The sequence below is a fragment of the Rhipicephalus sanguineus genome, chromosome 6 (assembly GCF_013339695.2).
Source record: "Rhipicephalus sanguineus isolate Rsan-2018 chromosome 6, BIME_Rsan_1.4, whole genome shotgun sequence".
Taxonomy (NCBI): Eukaryota; Metazoa; Arthropoda; class Arachnida; order Ixodida; family Ixodidae; genus Rhipicephalus; species Rhipicephalus sanguineus.
In genome coordinates, this window is record NC_051181.1 from 143,209,844 (window position 1) to 143,222,783 (window position 12,940).

A 12,940-nucleotide genomic window follows, 5' to 3' on the forward strand; every position below is an offset into this window, starting at 1 on the left:
GTCCAAAACCCGTCACACAGAGTATACATACTAGGAACCCTAGCGAAAACAGACTTGATTCAGAGTGCAACATCACTACAACACAGACTTCTCTCCCCCTAAATATCCCTTGTCCTGGCAGAAACATAATACCACTTCCACTTGAATACGAGGTTATTGCACGCTTCAGTGAACTGAGTACGATTTATTTGCGTACTTGCACACTCAGTTCAATATAGTTTCGGGAGCACTCATAGGCGTGCGCAGGGTTCCCCTCCAGGGGGGGGGGGGGGCGAAGGTTCATTCCAGCGCCACCCCTCTCTATTAAGTCAATGAATGCGACAGAAATTGCAACCCCCCCCCCCCCTCTTAGGTTACTAAGGGGCGGCAGCCCCCCTGCATTCCCCGCGTACGCCTATGGGAGCACTAACGACGTCTCTGTGTGCTTGACAATACGGTGACGCTGCAATACGTGTGGGAGCGCATACGCCGTGCATTGTATGACCACCAAACAGGCCTATTCGAGTGTGCACTTACCTTTGCCGTAGACTTCGAACTTGCTGGCTGTTCTCTCGGACAACAGCGTTCGCATAAATTTCCACAGCATGGAATAGAAGCTTGGGGCTGCAAATATAAGTCAGCAGGTATAGCTCCATCAAAAAGTAGCTTTTCGCAGCATTTTGGCGCACTTTCACAGGGAACGTTACACACGAAGCTAGCTCACGTTCTGTTCGAATAGCAATTGTGATAATGATTGGAAAGACTTTCAATAAGGGTGGGGTGCGTTGGAAGCAGATTAACCAGAGGAGGTACCCAGTTAGCTACCCTTTATCTAGGAAGGGAAAAGAAGGCAATGAAATAGAATAATAAGACTGTTTTGTGATTCTCGTAAACACATGTCTAGCAAGCAAATATTATGTTGAATTGTTAGTGATGTTAACCGTCTATGATATGTATTAAACATTTCTAAACGTAATATTCACGAAAGGCGGCAACGCTTTTGCAGCTACTCGCGCTAAAGTCTGTGCAGGCCTGTCAGTGGGCGAATGGGCAGCAGGCCTTGTGGAACTGAGAGGGCTGCTCTTTGGCAGTGAAAGTGGGAGCACATCGCAAACAGGTTGCGCGATTGTTTAGCGTCACCCGCAGAGTGCACATAATGGGCTATTAGCCATTCCATTGATAAACAAATGAGCAATTTAGAATACCACTCTAAACTATACAAGGAAAATAATGGTAGAGTCACATCGTGAGGTCAGACAGGTTGCTGCGGAGACCGTAACTGTGCGTAGGGCTTTCCATTAGAGGTGAAGAGGGAGGGGGGGGGGGGGCGAGTTGGATGCAAAGATGAAAATGAAGCGATCACGTGCCTCTCACAGTGGCCTAGAATGGGCCCCTCTCTTCATATGATTAGGGGAGGGGGCGCCCCCTCCCCACCTCCCTTGTTCCCACCGTGTGCACGCTTGTGGCGGAGACGTACCGTTGATGACAATGACCTTCTCTTGACACTCCGGGTAATTGTCTTCCATCATGCGGAAATTGACAGCTGTTGTCTTCAGCACTGCAAACGCAAAAAGACGAGAATCGGAACACGTACTTCAGTACCACCGAAACTTTGTGTTCGTGTATAGACGCCACTTTCGGTGCGTGGTCATCAAGCGGGTACAGGCCAGAGTCGTAGCAAGTGGTTTGCACACCGCACTTACCTTCCACCACGATGGACGCCAATGAGGATTGAGGCGATGCGAGTGCGGGTGGTATTTCGGTAAGATGCGGCAATCGTTATTCCTCGAAGCAGGGGCGTAGCCAGAAATTTTTTTCGGGGGGGGTTCAACCATACTTTATGTATGTTCGTGCGTGCGTTTGTATGTGTGCGTGTATATATACGCAAGCAAAACTGAAAAATTTCGGGGGGGGGTTTCAACCCCCCCAACCCCCCCCTTGGCTACGCCCCTGCCTCGAAGCTAAGCTGCGGTCACAACTGTCAGTGCTTCACCCTTACGGTAAGAAATATATTAATTTTCTTTGTACATCACATGCGCGTAAACATTTCTGAACGTGAATTAGCGTAGCAGCACCTTTCTGTGCACGCCTTTTCGCTCTATGCACGCTCTAGAGGCAACTCTGACTTTTCTCAATATCGAGCCTACGCACTGTACCTCTGCACACTGTAGCTTACAGCCCGCTGTAATGTTTCTTTGTGGTTAAAGCATTGCACAGACACAAGGACACGAAAAGACAGCACTTTTCAAAACCAGTGACGTGTTGTCCTCTCTCTATTGTCTTTTGTATACGCGCTGGTTTAATCACGCAGTTATACTGACTCGCCCATTATAATGTGTTCCTGAATAACATTTCTTACCTTGCCAAGAGTAGATGTGACGAAAGACCAACCTATCCATGTCAGCCACCGTGTATAGGCCGTGAATTTCTCGCCCCAACTAATGACAGACAGGAAGCGATGGCATGTGTAGGCAGAAACACGTAAACAATCGAACTGCATCACATACACACAGTGCGCATTACGCCACATTTTAAAGTAGAGTCAGCGTAGCGCTGATTACGTTGCTTGGCGGTCCGATATTACTTTTGCACACGTGACCATGCTGCCCCTTGTAAAAGAGTATTGAGCTAGTTTATATAAAGTTCTGCCATGTCATGGCTTACCAATTCACACTCCTACGCGTAAATCCCGACGTTTACATAACAGCCTGATCATTACTCGCATTTTAAAGACGATAGTCTTTCTTGGGGAACTTAAACGCAGAAATTTTGGTCTGTCTGTCTGTCTTTCTGTTTGTCTGTCTGTCACTCGATTCAGCCACCCGGCCAGAGTTTAACCAGTTGCGGAACGTACAGCCATCTTGAACTGGTACCGCCGTTCATACTTGTGAACATTGTCGATCAAAAAGCAAATGTTACGCATATCTGAGGCGCAACATCAATACATAAGTATTGAGTGGTGTGTTCCTTTACTAGAAAACACGTAGATACGTAATTCTAAAGACCCTAGTGTTTCTTAGGCTGCGTGGAAAATGCTGGTGTTGTTTGGGCTGCGCTGCAAATGCGACGCTATGAGCCAGATGCGGCGATTCAACATAGAGGAGGAAGACTCATGTAGTACGGCCGGCAGACGACTATCGTCTTTGGACGACATTTGCAGCGAAGCACGCAGATGCGCGGCCAAATTTTTTGGAAGGACTCAAGCTTTCAGTTCATCTACACCACCACGCGCCATTGCACTACGGAATGAATGACCTTGCCGAAGCCTTTGTCACAATCACTGACCGTAACCATTTTCGCAAACGACAGAACAGACATTTCAACATTGTATAACGATTTCCATTGGATACTGGTTCACTGCTTTTGGCCTGTATTGTACTTTTGCTTACATTGTCTGTGTTTTGTTTTTGTTATTAATTGCTCTGTACCCCCCTCACTCAATGCTTCTTCGGAAGGCCTGTGATGTATTCTGAAAAGATGGTTAATCTCTCTGCCATAGGAACTGGCATAACACGAAAGTGAAACGTGCCGTCACAGAAGTAGTTGATTGCTTTAGTGCTGTGGCGAAGCCTTGGTACTGTTTAACGGTTGCACTCTCCAGCGACTTCTACCGGGTCGTCGAGCGCACATCCCCTGTCAACTACCTGAACGAACCCATCGAACCATCTTCGTACATGCGCCGTCGAGGGCGCGACATAGTCAACATGGAGCACCTCAAGGCCTACTATGACCTACTCATAGTGACGAGCTGTTAGGTCGCCGGACGGCTCCCTTTTCGTACCCGGGGTAATTGTGGCGAAGCTTTGGTACTGCTTAACGGTTGCGCTCTTCAGTGCGGCTTCTAGTGGGTCGTCCTCTTCTAAACGCCGCTCGCGCTCAGAGTCCGTGCTTTTGCCTTGACTGTCGCCATTGAGCATTGTCGCTGAGTGCCGTCCAATAAACAGCTTAACAATGTATTCGTATATCAGAGCTTGTATAATGTCTATTGTTGTTTGGCAGATGTAGCACCGCCTGATGTGGACGCACTCACGTTGACGCCTAGTAGCACATCTCCCTACAGACGACTAACGCCCATGATCATGATTTAACCCTTTGCGGTAGCTGAAGTTCTTAACATATATGTGGACACCGCATATGGGTGAATCCCGCGCAAATATGGCATCAACAAGCACATAAAAATCACAGCATATCCACGGGGTGAATGATGATGAGTGGGGCGAAGCTACGGAGGGAATCATCTGTAAACCGTGAAACTCTTCCGTGAAATGCGCCCAGTACATAATATAGGCTTCCCAAGCAACGCTTAGCGGCGCTGCTGCTCTTGACAGGCAGCGCCATCTCTGGCAGAAAAAGAGAAACTGGGGCGTGATCAGCGAGCGCTTTCCCTTCTCGCCACCGCGTTGCCGCTCGCTTCCGTGCACGTGCAGAGCTCTCGCGGTGCACTTGCGGCGTCTCACAATGTACCGCGTGCAGTGCGGCTTCAAAAGGATCTTCAAGCTTGACTGGCACTTCCGCAAAGCGAACTTGATAAAATGAGGAAAGCTCGTCAATCACGTTAACGGTGAAGAGCAGACGATCGACGACAACCACGCCCGACTCAAAGCGAAATGCATTTCCGAAGTCGCGATTACACCGTGTAGGACGTATACCTCGAGGTAAGTCTCATTCTGTCACGTTAAAGATGAATAATGGTCCACATGCACTCCGAAATGAAGCCGTACACGCTATCGATGTTCTGCGGCGTGGACTACGAATCATATGATTGTTGTTTTGATATGGCATGCTTACAGTAGCAGCCGTGTACTTTCGTGAACAAACGTTTGCGGCGTGCGAAAAAAAGATTATACGGCCATGGCACTGCTTCCTGAGAAGGTTAGAGTCAAGTCCTCCGTGCCGCTGGAGAATCACCCGCCGATTAAGACGCGAGGCAGCTAGCTGAGCTTCAACCACTGTGAAGCAAGATGAACTGCTCGCCTCGTTTTTTCGGCTCTCGCGTCATGCTTGCAGTCTCTTTTTATGATACCGACTTGACAGGCGTATAAAACCTGTTGCGTGAACGCGGCTAGAAAATCGCACAAAGTCAGAAGGTGGTTACTTCAAGGTTGCAATATCAAAGCATGTATGAAGTGCCAGTTATATTTAGCGGCTTAAATATATATCACCCCAATAAAGTGACAAAAACAAAGCAAACCTGCAGAACGATGTCAAAGCTTGCTGAAAATGCACAGACGTCCGTTCCGGCGTGATAAAGCAGCCTTCCCGACGCGTGAAATGCAGGCGCCGAACTTCTGACAATGTGCGGAGTTCAGTTAAATTCAACCAACCGCGCAACGCTAACGGTATAACGCGAATGTGAACGTTCAACAACGACGGGTAGGTCTCACGAGCACGGGGAATCAAAACACAAAGTTGCTTCACCTACAACCGTAACTGGACTTCAACAATGCGAGAAGACAGCGAGTAATCATTACTGTAGTCGCTGCGTGCATGCGCCCCGTTACTTACCGATTCAGGTAGTCGGAACGAACGAAAGCGATGAACTCAGACAGCCAAAATAGAAGGCGAGACAGCGCTGTCAGCTATCCACGCTTGCCGCCTTTATTTCTCGTGCGACACGCCCGGGAACCGATACAGTTTAACACGTGAATCGTGTGCCTTGTCTGCACTGTTGTGGCTGGCCACCAAACCGCAATACTTCGGACCACGCTTGCGCTGCCGCGGGGTCGCTTCTGCCATCGTGGAAATGCGCAGCTTCGCACAGCAAGCCTCTCGGTTCAACGTGCCGAGCTGACGGCCCCACAGTTACCCGCACCGAGAGAAGAACGCGAGCTCACGTGCGCTACCGCTACCGTGAAAGGGGCTGAGTCGGCCGCTCGACGGTTCAGTGTTTTCCGACAGAGCCGCAGCGCGGCTGTCGTGTATATATTAAACATCAAACTTTTATTGTACTGTTGGTTTACGTGGTCCCTTCATTATCACTTGTGATCGGTGAAATGCAAGGAAGAAGTCCGCTCCCGAGCGAAAGAGCGACCGCATTCCCCGCTCGCCCTGTGCGAATTAAAGGCAAGGCTAGAGGGAAGACAGGACGCGCGTTCCACGACGCGAGGTCGGTAGCATGCCCAACGAAAGCCAACGGAACGCGATCGTGCAAGTGCTCCGGCTTCGCATCGCCTCATGGTTCCATTTAACGTCCCAAAACCAAATATATTGCTCAAGGTGTGCCTTGCGTTTTTCGTAGAAATAATTTCTTTATCATGTACATTAAGACGAAAAGTTGAAAGCTCACTAGAGTGTATCGCCCGCAAAGTATGTCTTTTAGTGTGATTTAACTCTCGTACGGCAGGGTCCTCGCGCCGTTGCCGGTCCACCTCGCCCGTTGACGATCGGGAGAGGTGGCTACATACAACTACTACTACTACACTTTAAGAAAAACATCTGGCGTTCTTTCGTTCTGCTTTTACAAAACATCTGGCGTCTTTCGTTGGTTTATTTCATCAATCAACGGCGTTTTGAACTAAATTTTTATTGTTTAATCACGCACAGGAGAAATCTCACCAGGCACTACCTTTGAGGTAAACAATGGCTGCTAATGGGAATGAGAGACAGAAGAAGTCGGCTTTTAGCTAACACTTACACTTCTACTTCTACTAACGTTTCCTACTGGAACATGCCAATGGCTGCTAATGGGGAATGAGAGACAGAAGAATTCGGCTTTTAGTTAACGCGCACGCTGCGAATTTTTTATTGTTCAACAACGCACAGGAGAAATCTCCCACCGGCACCACCTTGGAGGTCAAAGCGTAAGACTTGTTACGGACTACTACGATGACTACGAGGGACGAACGGGTGCCGCCTTAAGGAGCTTCGCCCCTAATAAACACTGATACTCGATATGCACTCCTCCAAGGCGTCGTGAAATGCGAAGAGAAACGCAACGCCCGTTGTGTCTTCCCTCTAGCCTGGCAGTTAATTCATAGAGAAATGTTAATTCTCACAGGGCGAGCGGGGAACGCGGTGCGACAGCCAGGCGAGCGTCGGAGAGATATTTTTCGATATGGATGGACGCTATGAGCTTGGCCTGTGCTGAAGCCACCACCTCGCAGTGTGTTAAACGAAATTACACTTCTATTGGAAACGCGCCGAATGGGACGGTCGCAGCAACGGCGCGTTTTAACGCGATAGCGTTAGGGCGCGTTCACACTGAGACATTCGGCGGCGAGAGCGCGCGGAATCCGCTTCGGCGGTAGCGAGATCCACCGGAAAATCCCTTTCCGCGCCGATCGGTCCTAGACCGATTTTTGCGGCAGCTGCCGCCGGATTCCTTCACCGCGAACCAATCGGAACGCGAGTCGAACATTCGAAAAAATGGCGGCGCGCTTGTGATATCGCAGTCGTCGAAGCCCGCAGCAACAGCACAGTCTTTCCTAATGATCCTGTAGCTCTCGACAACTGCCAAGTGTTGTCGCGATTAGCATCTTTGCAATACATCATCGCGATCTCGCAAAACGGGTAGCATTACCTCGGCTCGACCAAGCTTCTCGCGTCTTGCAAATCAGGACGAACCAACCACAAGTGCTTGCGTCGTTTCTTTTGTTCGGCGAATGCATGTTTATCCTCGTCAGACATCGCCAGAAAGTTGCTTTGCAGCAGGCCCAGCAGTTCGACGACCCTGCTCCTGTTTATGTGCTTCACCATAACGAAACGCGTACACAACGCCGAGCGCGTCGATGCCAGCGTTCCTTCGCGCGAAGGGACGATGACTACTAGACGCCCTAGTTTCGGCGGTGCGGTTGCTAAGCGGTGTGAACAATGTTGACTTTCGGCGGCGCGCAAATTCCGGTCGCTGTGGCTGGCGGATTCCCCAGTGTGAATGAGCCATTAGAGAGTTCGTTTCGCAGAAATGCTGCCGTCGGTGTCGGCGTCGCTACGTCACTTGTGAGCGAAAAATCGTCCGTGAGCGAAAAATTGAGAAAGATGCAAATAATATTAACAATAAAAATCTTCGGTCCCATTGAGGATCGAACCCGGGCCGTTTGCGTGGCAAGCAGGTGTCCTACCACAAGGCCACAATGTTTTTTTTTTCTTTTTTTTCTTTAATTCATGGAAAGATGACCCGTTATTGCTGTGAACCACACACTACATACTTCGTCACATTAGAATTACCTTAACATGCAAAACACCCACATTGTTGCCTACAGTAAGAGGCTGTTCAAAAGTCAGGCAAACACACACAAGCGTCCAGAAGTGCAAGCCACTCCGGAATGGGCTCAAAAGTCTCAACAGCACTGTGCACTTGAGCAGCTTCTTCTCGGAAGACGGACCTCGTCGATCGTGGTGGCTCGGCGTGCCTGTCGATCATGCGACTTTTGCATAGCGAATAAAGTCCTAATAACATAAATAGATAAATAGATAAATAGATAAATAGATTGGTGGGGCTCTTTTTGAAAGGGAGGAACTTAATACCATGAGCTGTGATTGGAAGGTCTTTTCTGATTGTTCTCTTTAGAATGTCCCAGAAATAAAATGCGTCACGACAATGGATAAAACAATGCTTTATCGTCTCAGGTTGGTTACAGAGTCTACAATTTACAGTCCAGGGCACATATATTGCTCTTTCAATGAGTCATTTCTTCACTGGTAGAGTGGATGTGTGCAGTTTAAAGAAAAACGTTTTCGCTGCTGGCGATATACACATTCTACGTACACGGAATAATACATCATGGCCAGGCAAAAGCAAATATGGCAGTCGGTATACATGTTCTGGGAAAAGGTTATTCACAAGTGCAGCGGTTAGCGGTGTTCTGTCTATATTACATAAATACTCTAATGTAAATCTGGTTTTCAAAAAGTTCACGGTATCAACTATTTCTTTTAAGAATCCCGACAACTGCGTTTCCTTGGCAACACTTGTCGTGACATAAAGAAAAGGAAGATGGTAACTCAGACGGTTTCGAAGAACTGCCAAAAGAAATGGGTGACAGACGTCTTTAAGATAAAAAAAATCGCGACACCAACTGTCGCACAAACAAATGCACCAGACTGAGGCCGCCCTTCTCAAGTGGAAGAAAAAGCTTGTCTTATGGGTTCTCATGAAGAGCACCAAATAAAACAAGCAAATATCCTGTGAAATGCTTGAATGTGCACACGAGAGCAGTGCAATACCTGCAAAACATGGACAAGCTTTGATGCAAGAAATATATTGCACGCTTTAGCTCTTGAAAAAATGGAAAGGTCTCGTCCGTTCCATGCTGACACCTTTCGACGGATATTAGTGATCGCGGACGTCCAATGTGGGCCGCTGTTACGATAGTTATCAAGACGCACACCAAGATACCGCATAGCAGTCGCATTCCAATGGGTATTTGAGAACACTGAGGGAGTTTGAGCCCACATTCCCAGCCAGAATCCTCTGCTTTTATCAAATTTTATACTGGCTCCAGCGTTTTCACAGAAGCGTAAAGTAGTGTTTACTGCTTCTTGAACACTAGGTTTATCGATGCAAAAGAAGGCGATGTCGTCGGCATCAGCTAGAACTTTAATTTCCTCAGCCTCATATCGGTATCCTCTAATGCTGGAATTTAGAAGCACACTTAAACATAGTGGTTCCAGGTATATTGCAAAGAGCAAAGGCGAGAGCGGACACCCTTGACGTACGGATGAATTTAACTCTATTATACCCGAAAGTGTGTGAATACAATGAGCCTTGTAGTGCACTTTTTATAACAGAGTGAAATGCCATTGTACAGTACGTCACCCAACTGCAGATGTCTTAGGAGCCTGAACAGGAAAGCATGCTGTACCTTATCAAAGGCTTTAGCGAGGTCTATTAGAAGAAGGGCTACTTGGTCCATACTACCATCGATACATGCAAGGTCTGACCGCGCTATATGGATATTTGTTTGTATAGAGCGGCCTCGAATTCCTTATGTTTGGTGGTCACCTACGCATCTAGTGATCACTGTCTGCAGGCGATTTGTCAGCAATTTCGCAAATATTTTGTAATCAATGTTACATAATGATATAGGCCTATATCCCTTAACTCTCTTTAACGCTTCAGTCTCAGTACTTTTTGGTATTAATGTTGTATGGCCCTGATAGAAAGAAGGAGGAAGCTCACCACGTTCATAGGCCTCCTCAAAAAGTTGCTCAAGAAAAGGAACCAAAAGTTCTTGAAATTTTATGTAAAATTCCCCACTAAGGCCATCTGGGCCAGGAGCTTTGTTTTTCTGCAACGTGCTTATTGCAAACCTTATTTCTTCCTTAGTGATGGGCCCATCAACACTGAGTCTGTCATCCTCTTGTAAGGGTGGCACAAGCGCAATAAAGTGGTCAGCTTTTTCTTCATAATCATCCCGAAGCTCAGCCGCGGTAAGTAGTTTTTTATAATACTCTCCGAATGCGGCTCTTATTTGACATGTCTCTGTGCAAATAGAACCAGGTGATTCAATTTGCAATATCTGTTTAGAAAGTGCATACCGCTTTTCATCCCCAAGAGCGCTTTTTGTGGGTTCCTCATCAGTGAAACGAGTAACACGTGAACGAACCATTGCTCCTTTATATACTTCTGCATCATGTTTTTGTATCTGTGCTCGAACCGCATTTATCTCATCAACGTGCAATCCCGGCTCTTGACTTTCAAATGCATGGAGCTTATGAAGTAAATCATAAAGATAACGTTTTTCAGCAGTTTTTCTATGGGTCAACTCGCATGAAATACCAATTGCCTCATACTTAACTTTCTCTTTGAACATTTCCGACTGAGCAAAAATTGGCAGCTGTCGACATTGTGTTACCTCACGTAGCAATTCGTTGACTATTTTTTCGAAACATTCCTCACGCAAGAGCTGTACGTTAAGCTTCCATAGTTCCCAGTTTGGAGGAACCTTACGAAATTTTTGCGGACCCCATGAAACGGCTACTAAGCAATGGTCTGTAAAAAATATGGGCTTTACAGCATAGTTATGAATGTGTGACCATAGGTTTATAGATACATACACGTGGTCTAGTCGAGCGTGTGAGACGCCCTGAAAGTGCGTGAACTTTACCGAGGGGGGCGCATGTGCTCCTATATCTATTAGATTGTGGTCATTTTCTTTGCAACTGCTTCGGGAAAAAAACAGTACATAAATGCCATGCAGTAGAAGGAGTCTCCTAAACGCATTTGGTTCGACAGGTGTCACGACGAAAATGAGCCCATTCGGCGATTTGTAGGCGCATTGGCGAGGCTATCAAACTACGTTTTTTACGCGACGCTATGCTTCGAAAAAAGCCGGGGTAGTGCAGCCATCACCGCTAAAAACACACACGAACTTTCAAAGAGCTCCAAAAATGGACAACTATGTCCATCTAGCGGAAAACACATCAAGCCAACGTCTCCTTTTATGGCCTCCGAGATGGCGGGCGCGCGGCGTCCCCGCCGTCTCGGAGGCCATGCTCCTTTCTAGAGGAGGCGTTGATCAAACCAACAGCAAACATTAGATAATGTGCCGCCATCTGTGAGGCATTGTGAGAAATATGTCTCGACTCTAGCACAGGGAAGTGCTTTAGATCGAAAACCTGTACCAGTGCCTGTACCATTACTATAGATACAGAGCGCGCGCGCGCGTGTGTGTAACAACACACTTGCATTTAGTGCATTTAGTGGTTTAAGTGCGCACTGGGGGCCAGATTTCGCTATCGCGTTCAACTCTTAAAGGCGAAGCTTAAGGGTCCCCCATTTTTTTGTTTTGTTTTTTTGTTTTTCGAGCCTGGTGGCACACATGTCACCACCCCGTTATTAAAGGGACGCTCATAGCGCCCATCCATCCATACACGCAAGAGCACTGTGACAGGAAAATGTGAAAGATAAAAGGCGCGTTCATGCAGCCTTCGGTATGTGTTTGGCGGTAGCTCAGTGGGCTAAACGCCCGCCAGCCATCGTCGCGGACCGAGAGGTCATGGGTTAGACTCCTATCAACGGAACTTTTTCCTATAGTTTTTTTCTTTGCCATTTGATGGCGTTCATTTGCGGACGTATTTCCGTGACGGAAATACGTCATCACAATCTTGGTTGACCCCGGCATAAAACACTTCCGTGTTAAAAAGTTTCTAGGTATTTGTACACTAATAATCGCCGTATAACTGTTGTTAAGTTACCACGAAGTGTGTATGCACACCTCATACCGCGTAGGATTTAGATACCGACTTCTTTAGATACAATTAAACAGCGCACGTGGATAGCTTCACTGGTTTCAGGGCATTTTAATTATTGCAGCTCTGCATATCTCTAGAGTAGTGCCATTTTCAGGATTTTGGCATTATTGACACTCCACTGCCGACACCAGCTTTAGTTAAATAATTATGTCTACGTGTAATCAATCAATCAATCAATCAATCAATCAATCAATCAATCAATCAATCAATCAATCAATCAATCACCTCGTTGGACGATCTCCGGCACAGCGATTCAGCATACTCCAGCAGGTAGATGCAGTGCCGTATGAGAACGGCAGGTGTCATTGCTTCCAGCAATGCTGCGAAACACACACACGAACCCTTGATTTTGTACTTATCTGTTTTTGCTGACTCGTCATAAGTGTCATGATGCATTTTGGTGGACAGGTGACCTGATAAATTATTGACTTTATTTGAAGTAGTATAAACATTATGGAGTTCCAAATGACGCCGCCCATGTCTGAAGGCTCTGTCATTGTGCTACGAACTTTCGTGTGAACAACGGTACAGTGTAGCCCGTTTGTCAGCCGGTCTACTTACGGTCAGCAGTGTCTAATGATTTTATCTACCATGGCTGTTTAAGTATCGGCGCTTATTGAGCATTTTCTCTATTTTCCTTATATTTTCCTTCTTTCCTGACATCAATGCGACTCGCTGTGCGTGCTTGGCTTTTATCCGTGCTACTCAAAAGTCAGCAGGCTAGCAAGGCTTAACTTTTCTGGGGAAATCAGTTGTAAAACGGTATCCT

At 47.1% G+C, this 12,940-nt stretch overlaps 1 protein-coding gene across 1 annotated transcript in view; it reads right to left on the bottom strand.

The window, feature by feature from the left end:
• LOC119396604 (SEC14-like protein 4) overlaps positions 1–12,940 on the bottom strand; it is a 44,482-nt gene that overhangs the window by 7,206 nt on the left and 24,336 nt on the right. Inside the window, exons 6-9 of the mRNA XM_037663888.1 lie at positions 12,397–12,491; positions 2,339–2,417; positions 1,457–1,537; positions 517–603 (exon numbers count right to left, since the gene is read on the bottom strand). Of these exons, the coding sequence (XP_037519816.1) occupies positions 517–603; positions 1,457–1,537; positions 2,339–2,417; positions 12,397–12,491 (342 nt within the window). The remainder of the gene's footprint in view (positions 1–516; positions 604–1,456; positions 1,538–2,338; positions 2,418–12,396; positions 12,492–12,940) is intronic.